The sequence below is a fragment of the Syzygium oleosum genome, unplaced genomic scaffold, assembly GCF_021117445.2.
Source record: "Syzygium oleosum isolate NSW1041296 unplaced genomic scaffold, Sole_v2.1 Sole_v2.20, whole genome shotgun sequence".
Classification (NCBI taxonomy): domain Eukaryota; kingdom Viridiplantae; phylum Streptophyta; class Magnoliopsida; order Myrtales; family Myrtaceae; genus Syzygium; species Syzygium oleosum.
In genome coordinates this window covers 5,634,158-5,645,518 of record NW_026607504.1, presented here as the reverse complement: position 1 = coordinate 5,645,518, position 11,361 = coordinate 5,634,158, and the positions used below count along the sequence as shown (strand labels likewise).

At 42.5% G+C, this 11,361-nt stretch overlaps 2 protein-coding genes across 3 annotated transcripts; one reads left to right on the top strand and one right to left on the bottom strand.

The window, feature by feature from the left end:
* Window positions 1-78: 78 nt before the first annotated feature.
* LOC115693727 (ATPase family AAA domain-containing protein FIGL1) lies at window positions 79-6,846 on the top strand. Of its 2 annotated transcripts, none has more exons than XM_056320249.1 (13): window positions 79-1,405; window positions 2,032-2,167; window positions 2,339-2,722; window positions 3,410-3,642; window positions 3,896-4,023; window positions 4,146-4,264; window positions 4,349-4,441; window positions 4,565-4,666; window positions 4,925-5,027; window positions 5,887-5,970; window positions 6,061-6,153; window positions 6,276-6,403; window positions 6,493-6,846. In XM_056320249.1, the coding sequence occupies exons 1-13, from the start codon at window positions 1,140-1,142 to the stop codon at window positions 6,592-6,594; spliced, it is 1,971 nt and encodes a 656-aa protein (XP_056176224.1). In that variant the 5' UTR covers window positions 79-1,139; the 3' UTR covers window positions 6,595-6,846. The 2 variants fall into 2 exon arrangements, with proteins under 2 accessions (XP_056176224.1, XP_030476646.2); XM_030620786.2 differs by having other exon boundaries at window positions 6,058-6,153.
* A 183-nt stretch (window positions 6,847-7,029) lies between these two features.
* LOC115693726 (cytochrome P450 94B3-like) lies at window positions 7,030-9,513 on the bottom strand. Its single transcript, XM_030620785.2, has one exon. The coding sequence runs from the start codon at window positions 9,106-9,108 to the stop codon at window positions 7,576-7,578; it is 1,533 nt and encodes a 510-aa protein (XP_030476645.1). The 5' UTR covers window positions 9,109-9,513; the 3' UTR covers window positions 7,030-7,575.
* Between the last annotated feature and the right edge of the window lie 1,848 nt (window positions 9,514-11,361).

Here is an 11,361-nt window from a genome sequence, read left to right as displayed (position 1 = left end):
ATGTTTTTTATTGTAAGGGGCCAATGTTTTGGTTTCATTGCAGTGAATAGAATTCATTGCGTGGGTGAGATGCTGCTGGGATAAAGAATGAGACTGCCTTGTCCTGCGGTCGGGGCTCAACCTGTGAATAAGGAAATGCAGTACTCTTTAATTTGCATTCCGAGTGTAAATTGTTGGATGAATGCAATATCTGCGGTCATGGCTCAACCACTTAAAGATTTTCAATGAAAGATCGAGATTTGTTTACTTGTAATTCAACCATTGCAATCTTCGAGGATCCGAGCCCTGGAGATTTGCAGAGTGCCCGTTATAATCTGGTAGTGAAGGAGCCACGGCAACTGGGGCATGAGGAAAGATTTCTAGAAAGATGACATCACGAAGTTTCCATGGATTATCCAAAGAAAGGCATATCCACCTGTTTTGTTCCTAAATGACATCAGGTGCCTGGCGTATTGCGGCGCATGCTTCGGCCACCCGATCAAGTGTCTAGTGCATTGAAGTGCATGCTCCGTGCCACGCATCGAATCAAGCAACATCCTCTTGAGGAAAACGGTTGTCTAGATCCAATGTATTATTGGCATGGTAGGCTTCAGGTCGGTCCATGTCATTAACCATACGTCGCATTGCATATAAAATGGGATTGGCTGGTTTGTGTATATGAGGTTTGACTATTTTCTCTCACATGGAACTTGACAAGATCGAAGCGCTAATTTGGGTGGATATCAGACAAGTAGAATTCTTCTTGGTCTCGCGCTCACCTAGGCCCGGTTTTCTTTGAAGACGACTCGATGTTTTCTTTTCTTAATCAAGAGTGGGTTATGTGAGTACTTTCAGGCTCGGTACATTAGCTTCTCCTCGTCGAGGTCTGCTCATTGATCAGGTCTACCGATGAAATGCTAGTCAAATCTTATCCTGTGCAATCTATACAAGCAAAAAGAAAGAGGACCTTACCCTTGCATTTGCAAGGCCCATCTAAATGCTGACATGAGAAAATTCAAAAGCCCAATCGAAAAGCCCACGATAAAAGATGGCGGGAAAGAGAGAGAGAGAGAGAGAGAGAGAGAGCTAAAACTAAAAGCGGACCGGAACCAGCTCCTCCATCTCTCTCGCTCTCTCGCTCTCGCTGGAGAAGCTCGAAAATGGCGGAATCCGAGGAGAAGAAGGCGTGCTGGAGGAAGGAAGCGGACGAGAAGCTGAACCGCCTCCACTCCCTCCTCTTCGGCGCCGACCTCGCGCTGGACCGCCGCGACTTCTCCGCCGCCCAGATCCTCTCGCTCCGCCTCCTCGGCTTCCTCGACTCCCAGACTCAAACCGACGTCGACGCCGCCCTCGTCCGCCCTATCCGCCGCGAGGCCTCCGCGAAGCTCGACGCCGCTCGCCGGGCCCTCACTCCCGACTCCGATCGGTAACCCCCCTCTCTCTCTCTCTCTCTCTCTCTCTCTCTCTCTCTCTCTCTCTCTCTCTCTCTCTCTCTCTCTAGATCGTTTTGTTCTGGATGTTTACACTTCCGATCGTGCAGTGTGTGTTCCGTTCGTCAATCTTATAGGTTAGAGTCTAAATCTGCCTTGGAACTTAGTTGTGGAGAGGAAATGAGGTTTGATTTGGAGGGCGTTGGACAGCGCTTGATTGTTCGTTTGTCAAAAAGAAGTGGAGCTAATTGACCTGGATTAGTTTACTCGATTGTACAGAAGATGAATTCACTGAATAATCTATATCCTGCATTGACTGGTTGAGCTTTTATAGAACCTAAAACGGATTCTACATTCCAATGTTGTTTCACTATTCTTGTCAAATATCTAAGTAAAGCTATGCTCGATATAAAGCACGAATACACTCCAATTTCAGCCCTAGTCATTCTGATCGTTTGCGAAGGTTGGACATTTCCCCGATCAAGTTCGTTTTCTAGGAGTGAGGAAAGTAATGGCACTGAAAAACTGTCGAATTTCTAGAACTTTGGAAGGACAATATAATTTGGTAATTGCTCACTACTTGTCTGTTCTGTACTTTTCGTGATGGATTGTCTACCTCCAGCCGAGCATTTCAATTGGCAGACAGAGCTCCTGGTACTGTTTTTGGCATGAAGGGTGGCATTGACATGGAGAAATTAAAGCAGTCAGCATACTTTCGTGCTCTTCTTCAGCATTCCAATGGAGATTCAAAGCAAATGGTATGAAATTATGATATACATTATTCTGGTGTGCGTGTCCACTTATTTGTTATCTTTACAAACTTTTGAAATTAAAGATCACCATCCTTAATCCCTACATGATGAAAATGTTGCTAACATACCCAATGATGTAGATCAATTATGTCTAACAAAATTTTTTCTTCCTCTCAGGATGACCAGTCAGATAGGAAGGACAAGTTAGATAAGACAGCCAAAAATCTGAAACAAGCAAAGTTGGCATCTTTGTATGGAAGCAACCTTAATAGACAAAGCACCAGACCCTGCAAGAATTCTCTGAGTTCCAGGAGCAATAACTCTGAGGATTGTGTTATTTTAGATAAAACCCATCCTATTTGCAGCCATCCCAAGAGTACTATTCTCTCACCATTTCCAAAGGCCGAAGAAGAGAGATCTCATGGTAATGCTTTAGGGGCAAAGCGTGTTCACATGGAAATAGGTAGCCCTGGCAATGATATTGGGAAGTCGCCATCTAATGATGAAGAATCTAATGGTCATGTGGCAGGCAATGGATTTGTGACTGCAAGAGCCAAATTGGTATCTGCTTGTTTTTTGCAACCTGTTTCTCTGTTTAATAAGATATTTAGCCAGTTGAACTATTTTCTTTTCTTCTTTATCTACTGTGGACAGCATTATTTTCTTATATGGAAGGAATACAGTACATCTATCGTTTAAATGATGTCAGGCATAGCTGCAAACATTAGTTTATGAGATAGAACCATCCTACGCAATGGTTATGTTTGAATGCTTAATCTTCCTCTCAACCGCTGGTGGAAAAAAACTTTTAAGAAGAGAATTTTTTCTCACTTTTCTTAAGTTATTTTCAGTGGGACTTTGCCTAATGTATGTGAAGTCCTTTCATTCAGCATAGATAGTGTACTTTCTTTTGATTCCATATAATTTGAACATATTAACATATTATAACCAGTGGATGCCTCTTTTTATGATGGACTTGATGAAGCTGGAAAGAGTGTTACTCAAAAATTTATTTTATGCGACTTGAGGCATGAAACAATTAGGATTCTTTTATGTACCCAGATAAAAATTGGCTCTTTAGATCAAGAACGTAAATGTGTGTTCAAAGTTTATTATGACAAAATGTGCGACAAATGAATCTGGTTTGACCATAAAGCTTCTTTCGCTAAGTGTGGATAATGGATTATGTGGTCTTCTGTATATGTGGTCACATGGAGCGACTTGTTACATAAGCTTTTTGGCTTTTAGGAAATGGAGGCAAGGCAAAAGCATGGTTTGGCAGGATCACCTAGTGCTTCTCTGTCTCCCCAAAGTGATTCCACTGGTAGGGGCTATGGAGGGAGATCGTACGGTTCCTTAAGGCGCGGTGTCCGGGGTAATTTTATTCCCCCCATCAGATCCAATGGAAATAGCATGGGAAATGTGACTTCACGAGTTGCAGGAAAGTCTGATGATGGAGTAGATGACTCCACGAAGAGATGGTAGGTTCACAAATAGGTTAATAGCACACGGTGCCACTCCCAGACATTTATAATTATCTTTATTACTTTCATTCATGAAGTACACTTATCACACACGTGTTCTTCTGTAAAGAATTGTGATTAACTGGTTGGGTTTTGTATAAACACTCTGTGATCTCTGATTTTCCTGGCTCATGGATCAAAAAGTTTTAGCAGTCTTATTCTTTTTATTGCATGATAGTAATCTCCTATTGCATTTTGTTGCATGATACAGTTTGGAAATGCTCTGTGGTCCTGATGGAGAGCTTCCAGAAAAATTGAGGAACTTAGAACCCCGTCTCATTGAACATGTTAGTAATGAGATTATGGATCGGGATCCTAATGTTCGCTGGGACGATATAGGTAATATGAGATGTAACATTCCTGTCTTGACGAGAAATGGGAAAAAAAGATTTAAGTCCTTTTTTCACTTCATAGTGTGTGAAGTTGTCCTAATATGCTCGTGCTGCTGGATAATTTTGTAGCGGGACTGGAGCATGCTAAAAAGTGTGTGACAGAAATGGTCATATGGCCTTTATTGCGTCCTGACATTTTTAAAGGCTGTCGTTCTCCAGGAAGAGGTCTTCTTCTGTTTGGTCCTCCGGTATGAATTATACTATTCAATATGAGGGATGAAGGTTGATACTTTTATGAAATGAACTGTGTGTATATTGCTTTACCCTTTTAGGGCACAGGGAAAACAATGATTGGCAAAGCTATAGCTGGAGAGGCAAAAGCAACTTTCTTTTACATATCTGCCAGTTCATTAACAAGCAAATGGGTACGTCTTCTAGCTGGACTTATTTTACTGATGTGTATTTCCTCTTCGTTTTGCATGTATGATACACCATAAGCGAAGAAGCATTTACAAAAAAAGAATTCTGACTTTTATTGGGTTTTTTAGATTGGTGAAGGTGAAAAACTGGTACGTGCGCTTTTTGGAGTTGCACATTGTCGCCAGCCTGCTGTAATATTTGTTGATGAAATAGATTCTCTTCTTTCTCAGGTAAGAAGTATTCTTATCGCCCTTGACAAGCCTGGAGGGGATCATATAGATGCTCATTTTGGTATTGTAGGAGTAGGGTAGAAAGAGTATGTACGTCTTTAAATTGAAATGCTCTGCTTATGCATGTAAGTAGAAAATTGTGCTCAAGCAATGTTCTCTCCTGTTAAATTTTCCTGGTAGAAGTATGAAATCATTAGGTTAATTGCTGTAGTTAGCGGCAGAAACTAGAACGTCATTGAACTCTATATATGGTTGCAGCGGAAGTCTGAAGGGGAGCATGAATCAAGCAGACGCCTCAAGACGCAGTTCCTCATTGAAATGGAAGGCTTTGATAGCGGCAGTGAGCAAATTCTTCTAATAGGTATTGGTGACACCCTAAACATAGTCTAAAATTGCTTGCTGTTGAATTTGAAGACAGTTTATTCCCCAAAACACATTTGCTTTAGAAGTCTTGATCTCACTCCATTTGATTGCTTGTTGCTTTGCCACCTTGGGTGGTTTGGTGCATTGATTCTATTTATAAGTGGGGAAAAAAATTTGAAGTCAAAGCAATAAGATCAGACATTTAGGAATGAGCGAATTAAAGGGACGCCTCAATTAGGATTGGCTTGAAACTGAAGTCTGAAGTATGTATTAAGACCACAAATTAATATCAACAACCAATTGAATTGATTAGAGTTGTGGAACATGGACAACATAATGTTCGTCATTCTGAAACTCGCAAGCATCATGGTTTGGCAGTCCCATGTTTTAAATAGTTGATACTGTTTCCAAAGTTTTATACCTTCCTCTGCTGTAGTGAATTTCACTTTCCACAAGCAAAACAAAATTAGTGATATTTTCGAAGAGTAGCGGCTGGTGGTCATTTTTTGATGACGGTGAATGTGTAAAACAAGTTTGTTGAATTTTTCAGTTTACTGTTTATGTGGTTAGTTTTTACATTTTCAGTTTGTTCTTTAGCTTGAGATTTATTTTTTATTGTAAATGTAAATGTAATGGCAAGTAATACACCATACTAAAGTATGACAATAGGTCACCTCATTACACTGGATCTTGGCAAAAGCACACTGCATTGTCAACTTCCTCATCAATTCACTTTCCATGTTTAATTTCTCTTAGCTTTCCTATTCTGACATATTTACATATGATGTTACAAGTTCTTGTTTGCACAATATATTGAAAATGGATTGGGATGATATGCTGTTTTCTTAAATAATAAGGAGCAACAAACAGACCTCAAGAACTTGATGAAGCAGCACGGAGGCGACTGACCAAAAGACTCTATATACCCCTCCCTTCATCAGGTGCCACTCATACTTGTGTTGGCTTTCTCTATCTATTTCTTGAACATACTGTGGCGGGGTTAACCGGCTTTTTTATATGGTGTAAAGAAGCAAGGGCTTGGATTGTACGTAATTTACTAAACAAGGATGGTCTCTTCAAGCTTTCGAGTGAGGATATCAATATCATATGCAACTTGACAAAGGGTACTAGCTCTAACATATCCAAAGCTGAGTTAGTTAATTGTTTGCTGCAGGCCATTGATTACAGAGAACTCCTGAGTTTTGTTTTGGATATATTTCCTTACTCACCTAGAATTTGTTCTCAGGGTATTCAGGATCGGACATGAAGAATTTGGTAAAAGATGCATCTATGGGTCCCCTGAGAGAGGCCCTGAGACAGGGAATAGAAATCACGAAGCTGAGAAAGGAGGATATGCGTCCAGTAACTCTTCAGGTAACGACATGCACAGCTACCACTGCCGCACAAGCACTGGCACAATCGTGAAGGAGGCATAGTTTGACTCACTTTTCGGATCGATTTAGGACTTTGAGGACGCACTGCAAGAGGTTAGGCCCTCAGTTTCTACGAACGAACTTGGCATCTATGAGGAATGGAACAAGCAATTCGGGAGCCTATCGCTTTAGAAGTCGTTCCTGTGAATGTTGTGAGTGCAGAACGATAGTGAAGCTTGTAATTATACAAGTGACTTCATCCATCCATCACTCAATGGAGAACTCAATGGAAGATAAGGTCAGTGATTCCCTTCTTTAGTGGTAACATGTATTATCTTTTCCACAAGCGTGCATAGCTAAAGTCCAGACAAAGAATGCTTGGCAAAAAGGGAAAAGAAAAACATGGGTCAAGAAAGCACAGTTTGGTGAAAAGTCATTACGGCAGGTTCAAGCTTGCGTGGTTTTATCTATCCTTAGAGATAGGTATCTCCGTGGATAGAGCAACAATCTCTGTTCAAACTTTTCCTATCATGTGTTCAGCTAGCTAGCGACACCTCATCCATCGTTTGGACTGGTATGGATTTGGTGCATTTAAGAGTTGAAAAATGAAAAACGAAATAATTATAATAATAGGAAGGAAGGAAGAAAGAAAGATTTGAAAAATGAAAGAGGTCCTACAACAGTTAGACAGGACATCCGTGATAAAATACCACACAAAAAGAGAAGTGCTCGTCTCAGTTCACTTTCTTATCGCTTGGAAAGACTTCTCCACGTGAACCTATCCATCCCGAAATGCCCATGTGCCCTCTAAGCTTCTCTAGAAAAATTCAACTTGGCTTCCGACATCTTTGAGCACGAATACGTACTTTTATTTAGGCAACGAATCATAGCCTACCCCTGGATGACACATACTTGAATTAGCACCTGAGACACATCATCTACAGTATGCCTGATGCTGAGGTCGGTCGATCTCACGAACACAAACCTTAACTGCGTGACTAACGTAACATGACTCCACCCTCGCGTATGCGCAGCAATAACAATAAGATCGCTCGAAAAAGACGAGTTACGAGGGACCAAAAAAGGAATAATGTGATGTTGCAGCATTGACACAATGATCTTAAATCGGTACCGTTTGCTCCGATCAATCCGACGAATTCATTACCGTCGTGCTTACAAGATGTTTCTTCTGCGAATCCTGACCGGGAAGCCGCCAGCCATGTGGGCCGTCAAGAACGGCACGAAAACTGGGGAACCTCGATTCACCGGTTCAATGTCAAACCGGCGCAGAATCGAAGCTACCACGTACTTCATCTGAATAAAAGCCATCTCCTTCCCTATGCAATCCCTTGGCCCCGCCTGAAAAACTGGGTACTTGTACGGGCACATCTTCCTTATTTCTCTGGTCCCCTTCTCCGGTTTGAGAAACCACCGGCTCGGTCTGAACTCGAACCAGTCCTTCCCCCACAGCTCTTCCATCCTCCCCATCCCATACGGGAAATAGGTCACCCTATCTCCTGATCTCACGATCGTGCCGTCGGGCAAAACATCATCTTCAACGGCATGCTTGGAGTCCCAAGCCACAGGCGGGTAAAGCCTCATGGACTCCAGGAGACACGCTTTCAACAACTTCAATTCCTTGAGCGATTCGTAGTCCAAGTCTTTCCTTCTCTTCACTACAAGTTCGACTTCGCTCACCAAGTCTTGCTTTATGTTTGGATGCCGAGAAAGCATCCAGAAAAGCCATGTCATGGCGGCTGAAGTCGTGTCTCTTCCCGCCATTATGAAGCTTATCATAAGGTCTCTTATCGTTCTCTCATCATGCCCAGCCAAGATCAGTCGAGATAAAAGATCGTCATTGCCAGAAGCTGCTATTTGATTCATATCCGTGATCTTGTCCCTAATCACCCGGGATACAAATCCCTGGACTTCTCGAACCGCTGCCTTCAGCCTCCGCTCTGACCCAACTCTGATCAACCTCTTCATCTTCCACGAGAGAGACAGAGTGGCGGCCCCACGACGAGCGCAAATCTCCGATGACACGTCGAAAGCTTCGGCGAGCGGAGAAATGGGAAACGTGGGATCCAACGAACGGTGCTGATCAGCAGTCCCCAATGAGACCTTGCATATCATGTCGAATGTAAGCCTCTTCAGCAGGTCCTGCAAGTCCACGACCTTGTTTTCTGTCAATACGGACTGCATGACCGGCGACAACTGGTTCTCGACCTCCTCGTGCAACGTGTTCATCACGTACTCCCGCAGCGAGTTGGTGCTGAATTCATGGCTCACAAGCTTGCGCTGAGTTCGCCATAGCTCTCCATCCACATTGAAAATGCCATGCCCAAGAAAATCTCCCAATATTTCAGTAAACGGTCTGCCCTTTGGGTAGTTCTTGAAGTTGGTCCTGAGCATGTACTGGACATTCTCTGGGTTCGCCGTCACGATGGTGCGCCTGGCGCCGAGCCGCCACACGACGATGGTGTTGGTCGGGGATTGGGACAGGAGTTGGGTGTACCAGTCCAAAAGGCGGCGCCTGTTCCTGTAGAAGGATATCAAGCACCCGATGACAGGGTAGGTCGGCGGGCCGTGGCCAGAGAAGCTGACGACTTGTTGAGAGAACTTGTCCTTGAGCAGATGAAGGAAGTAGAGGGCTGTGAAGAAGAAGGCAGTAGTGAGAGTCTGCGATGCAATGAAAGTGAAGATCATGGTTTGTGTCTTGCCTTGCCTCACAGGGAAAGAAGCAAAAAAGTTGGATATGGGAAGTAATAGAGTGTATTGATAGGAGGATAGGCGATATCGAGCGGTACTTGTGTATTATTGTGATTGGAGACTGTTTTAGGATTCTAACATGTGAAGTTCATGCTAAAGATTAGGTGCGGGAAAGGTTAGTTCCTTCTTTATGAGATGGTGGTTGATGAAGGCAAATAATGGGTTTTTTCGGAGTTGCTGTTGTTTTCTTTAATAACACGGGTATCTGAACATTTCGGTTCGACGAGTTCAGGTTGTTTAATCATCGAGTATCTCGATGACGCCCTTTGATTCGCATACTAAACTCAAAGAAAATCCGACGGCCACGGCTCCGCAGATCTAGAAACTCTCTCGAAAACACAAGTCCTCTCGTCCCAGCATATGAGCAACCAAGGTTGTAGCTTGTGGTCCTAGAACCACACACAACATCACCGTCAAGAGGGGGGCGCGGCGGTCTAAATATCATGCACAGTCCGTATCGATTAATCCGATGATCGGGAGACATTGCGTGGTCGAGCTGATCTGATCCATAACGTACAAGCAAACCACCTGAATGGGATCAATGTGAATACAATTAGAAGAAAACGAACAGGAATTTCGTGGATGGGGGACCGCGTGGAGATTCCAACAATTGCAACACTGGAGGAGTTCGTCTGTTCCTGATGGTGAATTGATGTTTTGTATGCGTAAGTAACGAAATTGAAGGGAGGAACCAAAATCTGCATTAAATCGATAGATCGGCAAAAAAAGTAAATTACGGTTAAAAGGGTGGGAAGGGAGCGATTAGAGCAGCCACCTCCTTCGAGTGCTGCTATAAAAATCCAAATCGGGTACGGAATGTTCGATTTATCTCACGGCTATTCCATCCATCAGTAGGTGTACGAGCCCATCGTTGTAACTCTCCACCTATCTAAGGTCCATCAATAGCTAAATAAATTGTCATACATATTTTTAAACACCATATATCTCTCCGAATCAATCACATGATAACCTAGGTTGAGAGGTTTATTCATGACACGTGGTTAAGCTCTTGCTAGGGCAAAAGGTTTGGGTGAATTTCTGGTGGAACTAACTTGCCACCAGCAGTTGTTTCCCTTGTTAAATTGAAAATAAAACTTTAAGGATCTACAAAATTCACTAATATATCTATATATACACAAGTTTACCATTCACTTATCCATTTTTTTGGGTCTCATCTAGAGGAAGACGCATGAAGGGTAATTGAAATTTAAGTTGCAATCACTAGTTGTCGACCCCACACCATGTCCTTATCCAAACCTCAACAGGCACACTTCCTCCACATGAATCAAGACAAACCATGGGCATCGACATCAGTCCCTGTAGCCATACATAATCGCTATCGGTGCACATCTTGTTTTCCAACACCCACGAAACATTATAGGGCTCTTCTATTACACAACTTGATCTATAGAGCTAGGTTGAAATATGTGCGTTCCTATTCTTTTTTATGGGAATTGAATAGACCCAGCAAACTCATCGGTCAATAAAAATTGTATGGATTAGTCATGAAGTCGTAGTTAATGACGCAATGGGGGTGCGTTGTTAGTGCTAGTGGAGCTCCAATCATGGACGGTGTTGCAAATAATTGAGCTAGGACCGACGAATAATTGGCACAATTTTTTTTGTCTCGTCCTCCAAGGTCTTTCTTTTGGTTTTTTGTGCACTATTCTAAGGGCTAATTTAAGCGGAATGGGTGCCTTGACATCCAGAATTCTCATCTTCTTTTGCATCCACACAGTTCTAGTGGGGATCTAAAGTTTTCGATGCTAGTGTGCTCTGAAAGCTGTTTATCGAAGGATTGGTTGGAAATATTGATGATTGTGAGATAGCTGAGCTCACCCCTCATAACAATCATATCATAAAAAAGATCGCCGAAAATGGACGAGTTAATTTTTTTTTTTCCAACATTGTTTCAGAGGATGTTTTTCTAAAATTCGATTGGCGAGTATTTGCGAACTTTGATCGTGTTGCATGGCAGTCATTTTCACATCATCACGGGTCTCTCTCTCTCTATGGCGAACAGGGGTGAAAAGAAATTGAAGCAAGTCTCTAATGCCGTGTTAGAACATGTAATTGTGAATTTTGAATGTGTAGCGCGGCGATCATTTTGCGGTTATTTTCATTTATCAGGGTTATCTCTCTATAGAGGAAAGGATAAAAAGAAATTGAATATAATCTCAAATGCTATGT

Bases quoted from the DNA above. Each gene is read 5' to 3' on its own strand.
- LOC115693727 (XM_030620786.2), top strand. From the start codon at position 1,140: ATGGCGGAATCCGAGGAGAAGAAGGCGTGCTGGAGGAAGGAAGCGGAC. The intron at 1,406-2,031 runs GTAACCCCCCTC...GTCTACCTCCAG, and splicing joins CTCACTCCCGACTCCGATCG to CCGAGCATTTCAATTGGCAG. The intron at 5,028-5,886 runs GTATTGGTGACA...TTAAATAATAAG, and splicing joins TGAGCAAATTCTTCTAATAG to GAGCAACAAACAGACCTCAA.
- LOC115693726 (XM_030620785.2), bottom strand. From the start codon at position 9,108: ATGATCTTCACTTTCATTGCATCGCAGACTCTCACTACTGCCTTCTTC.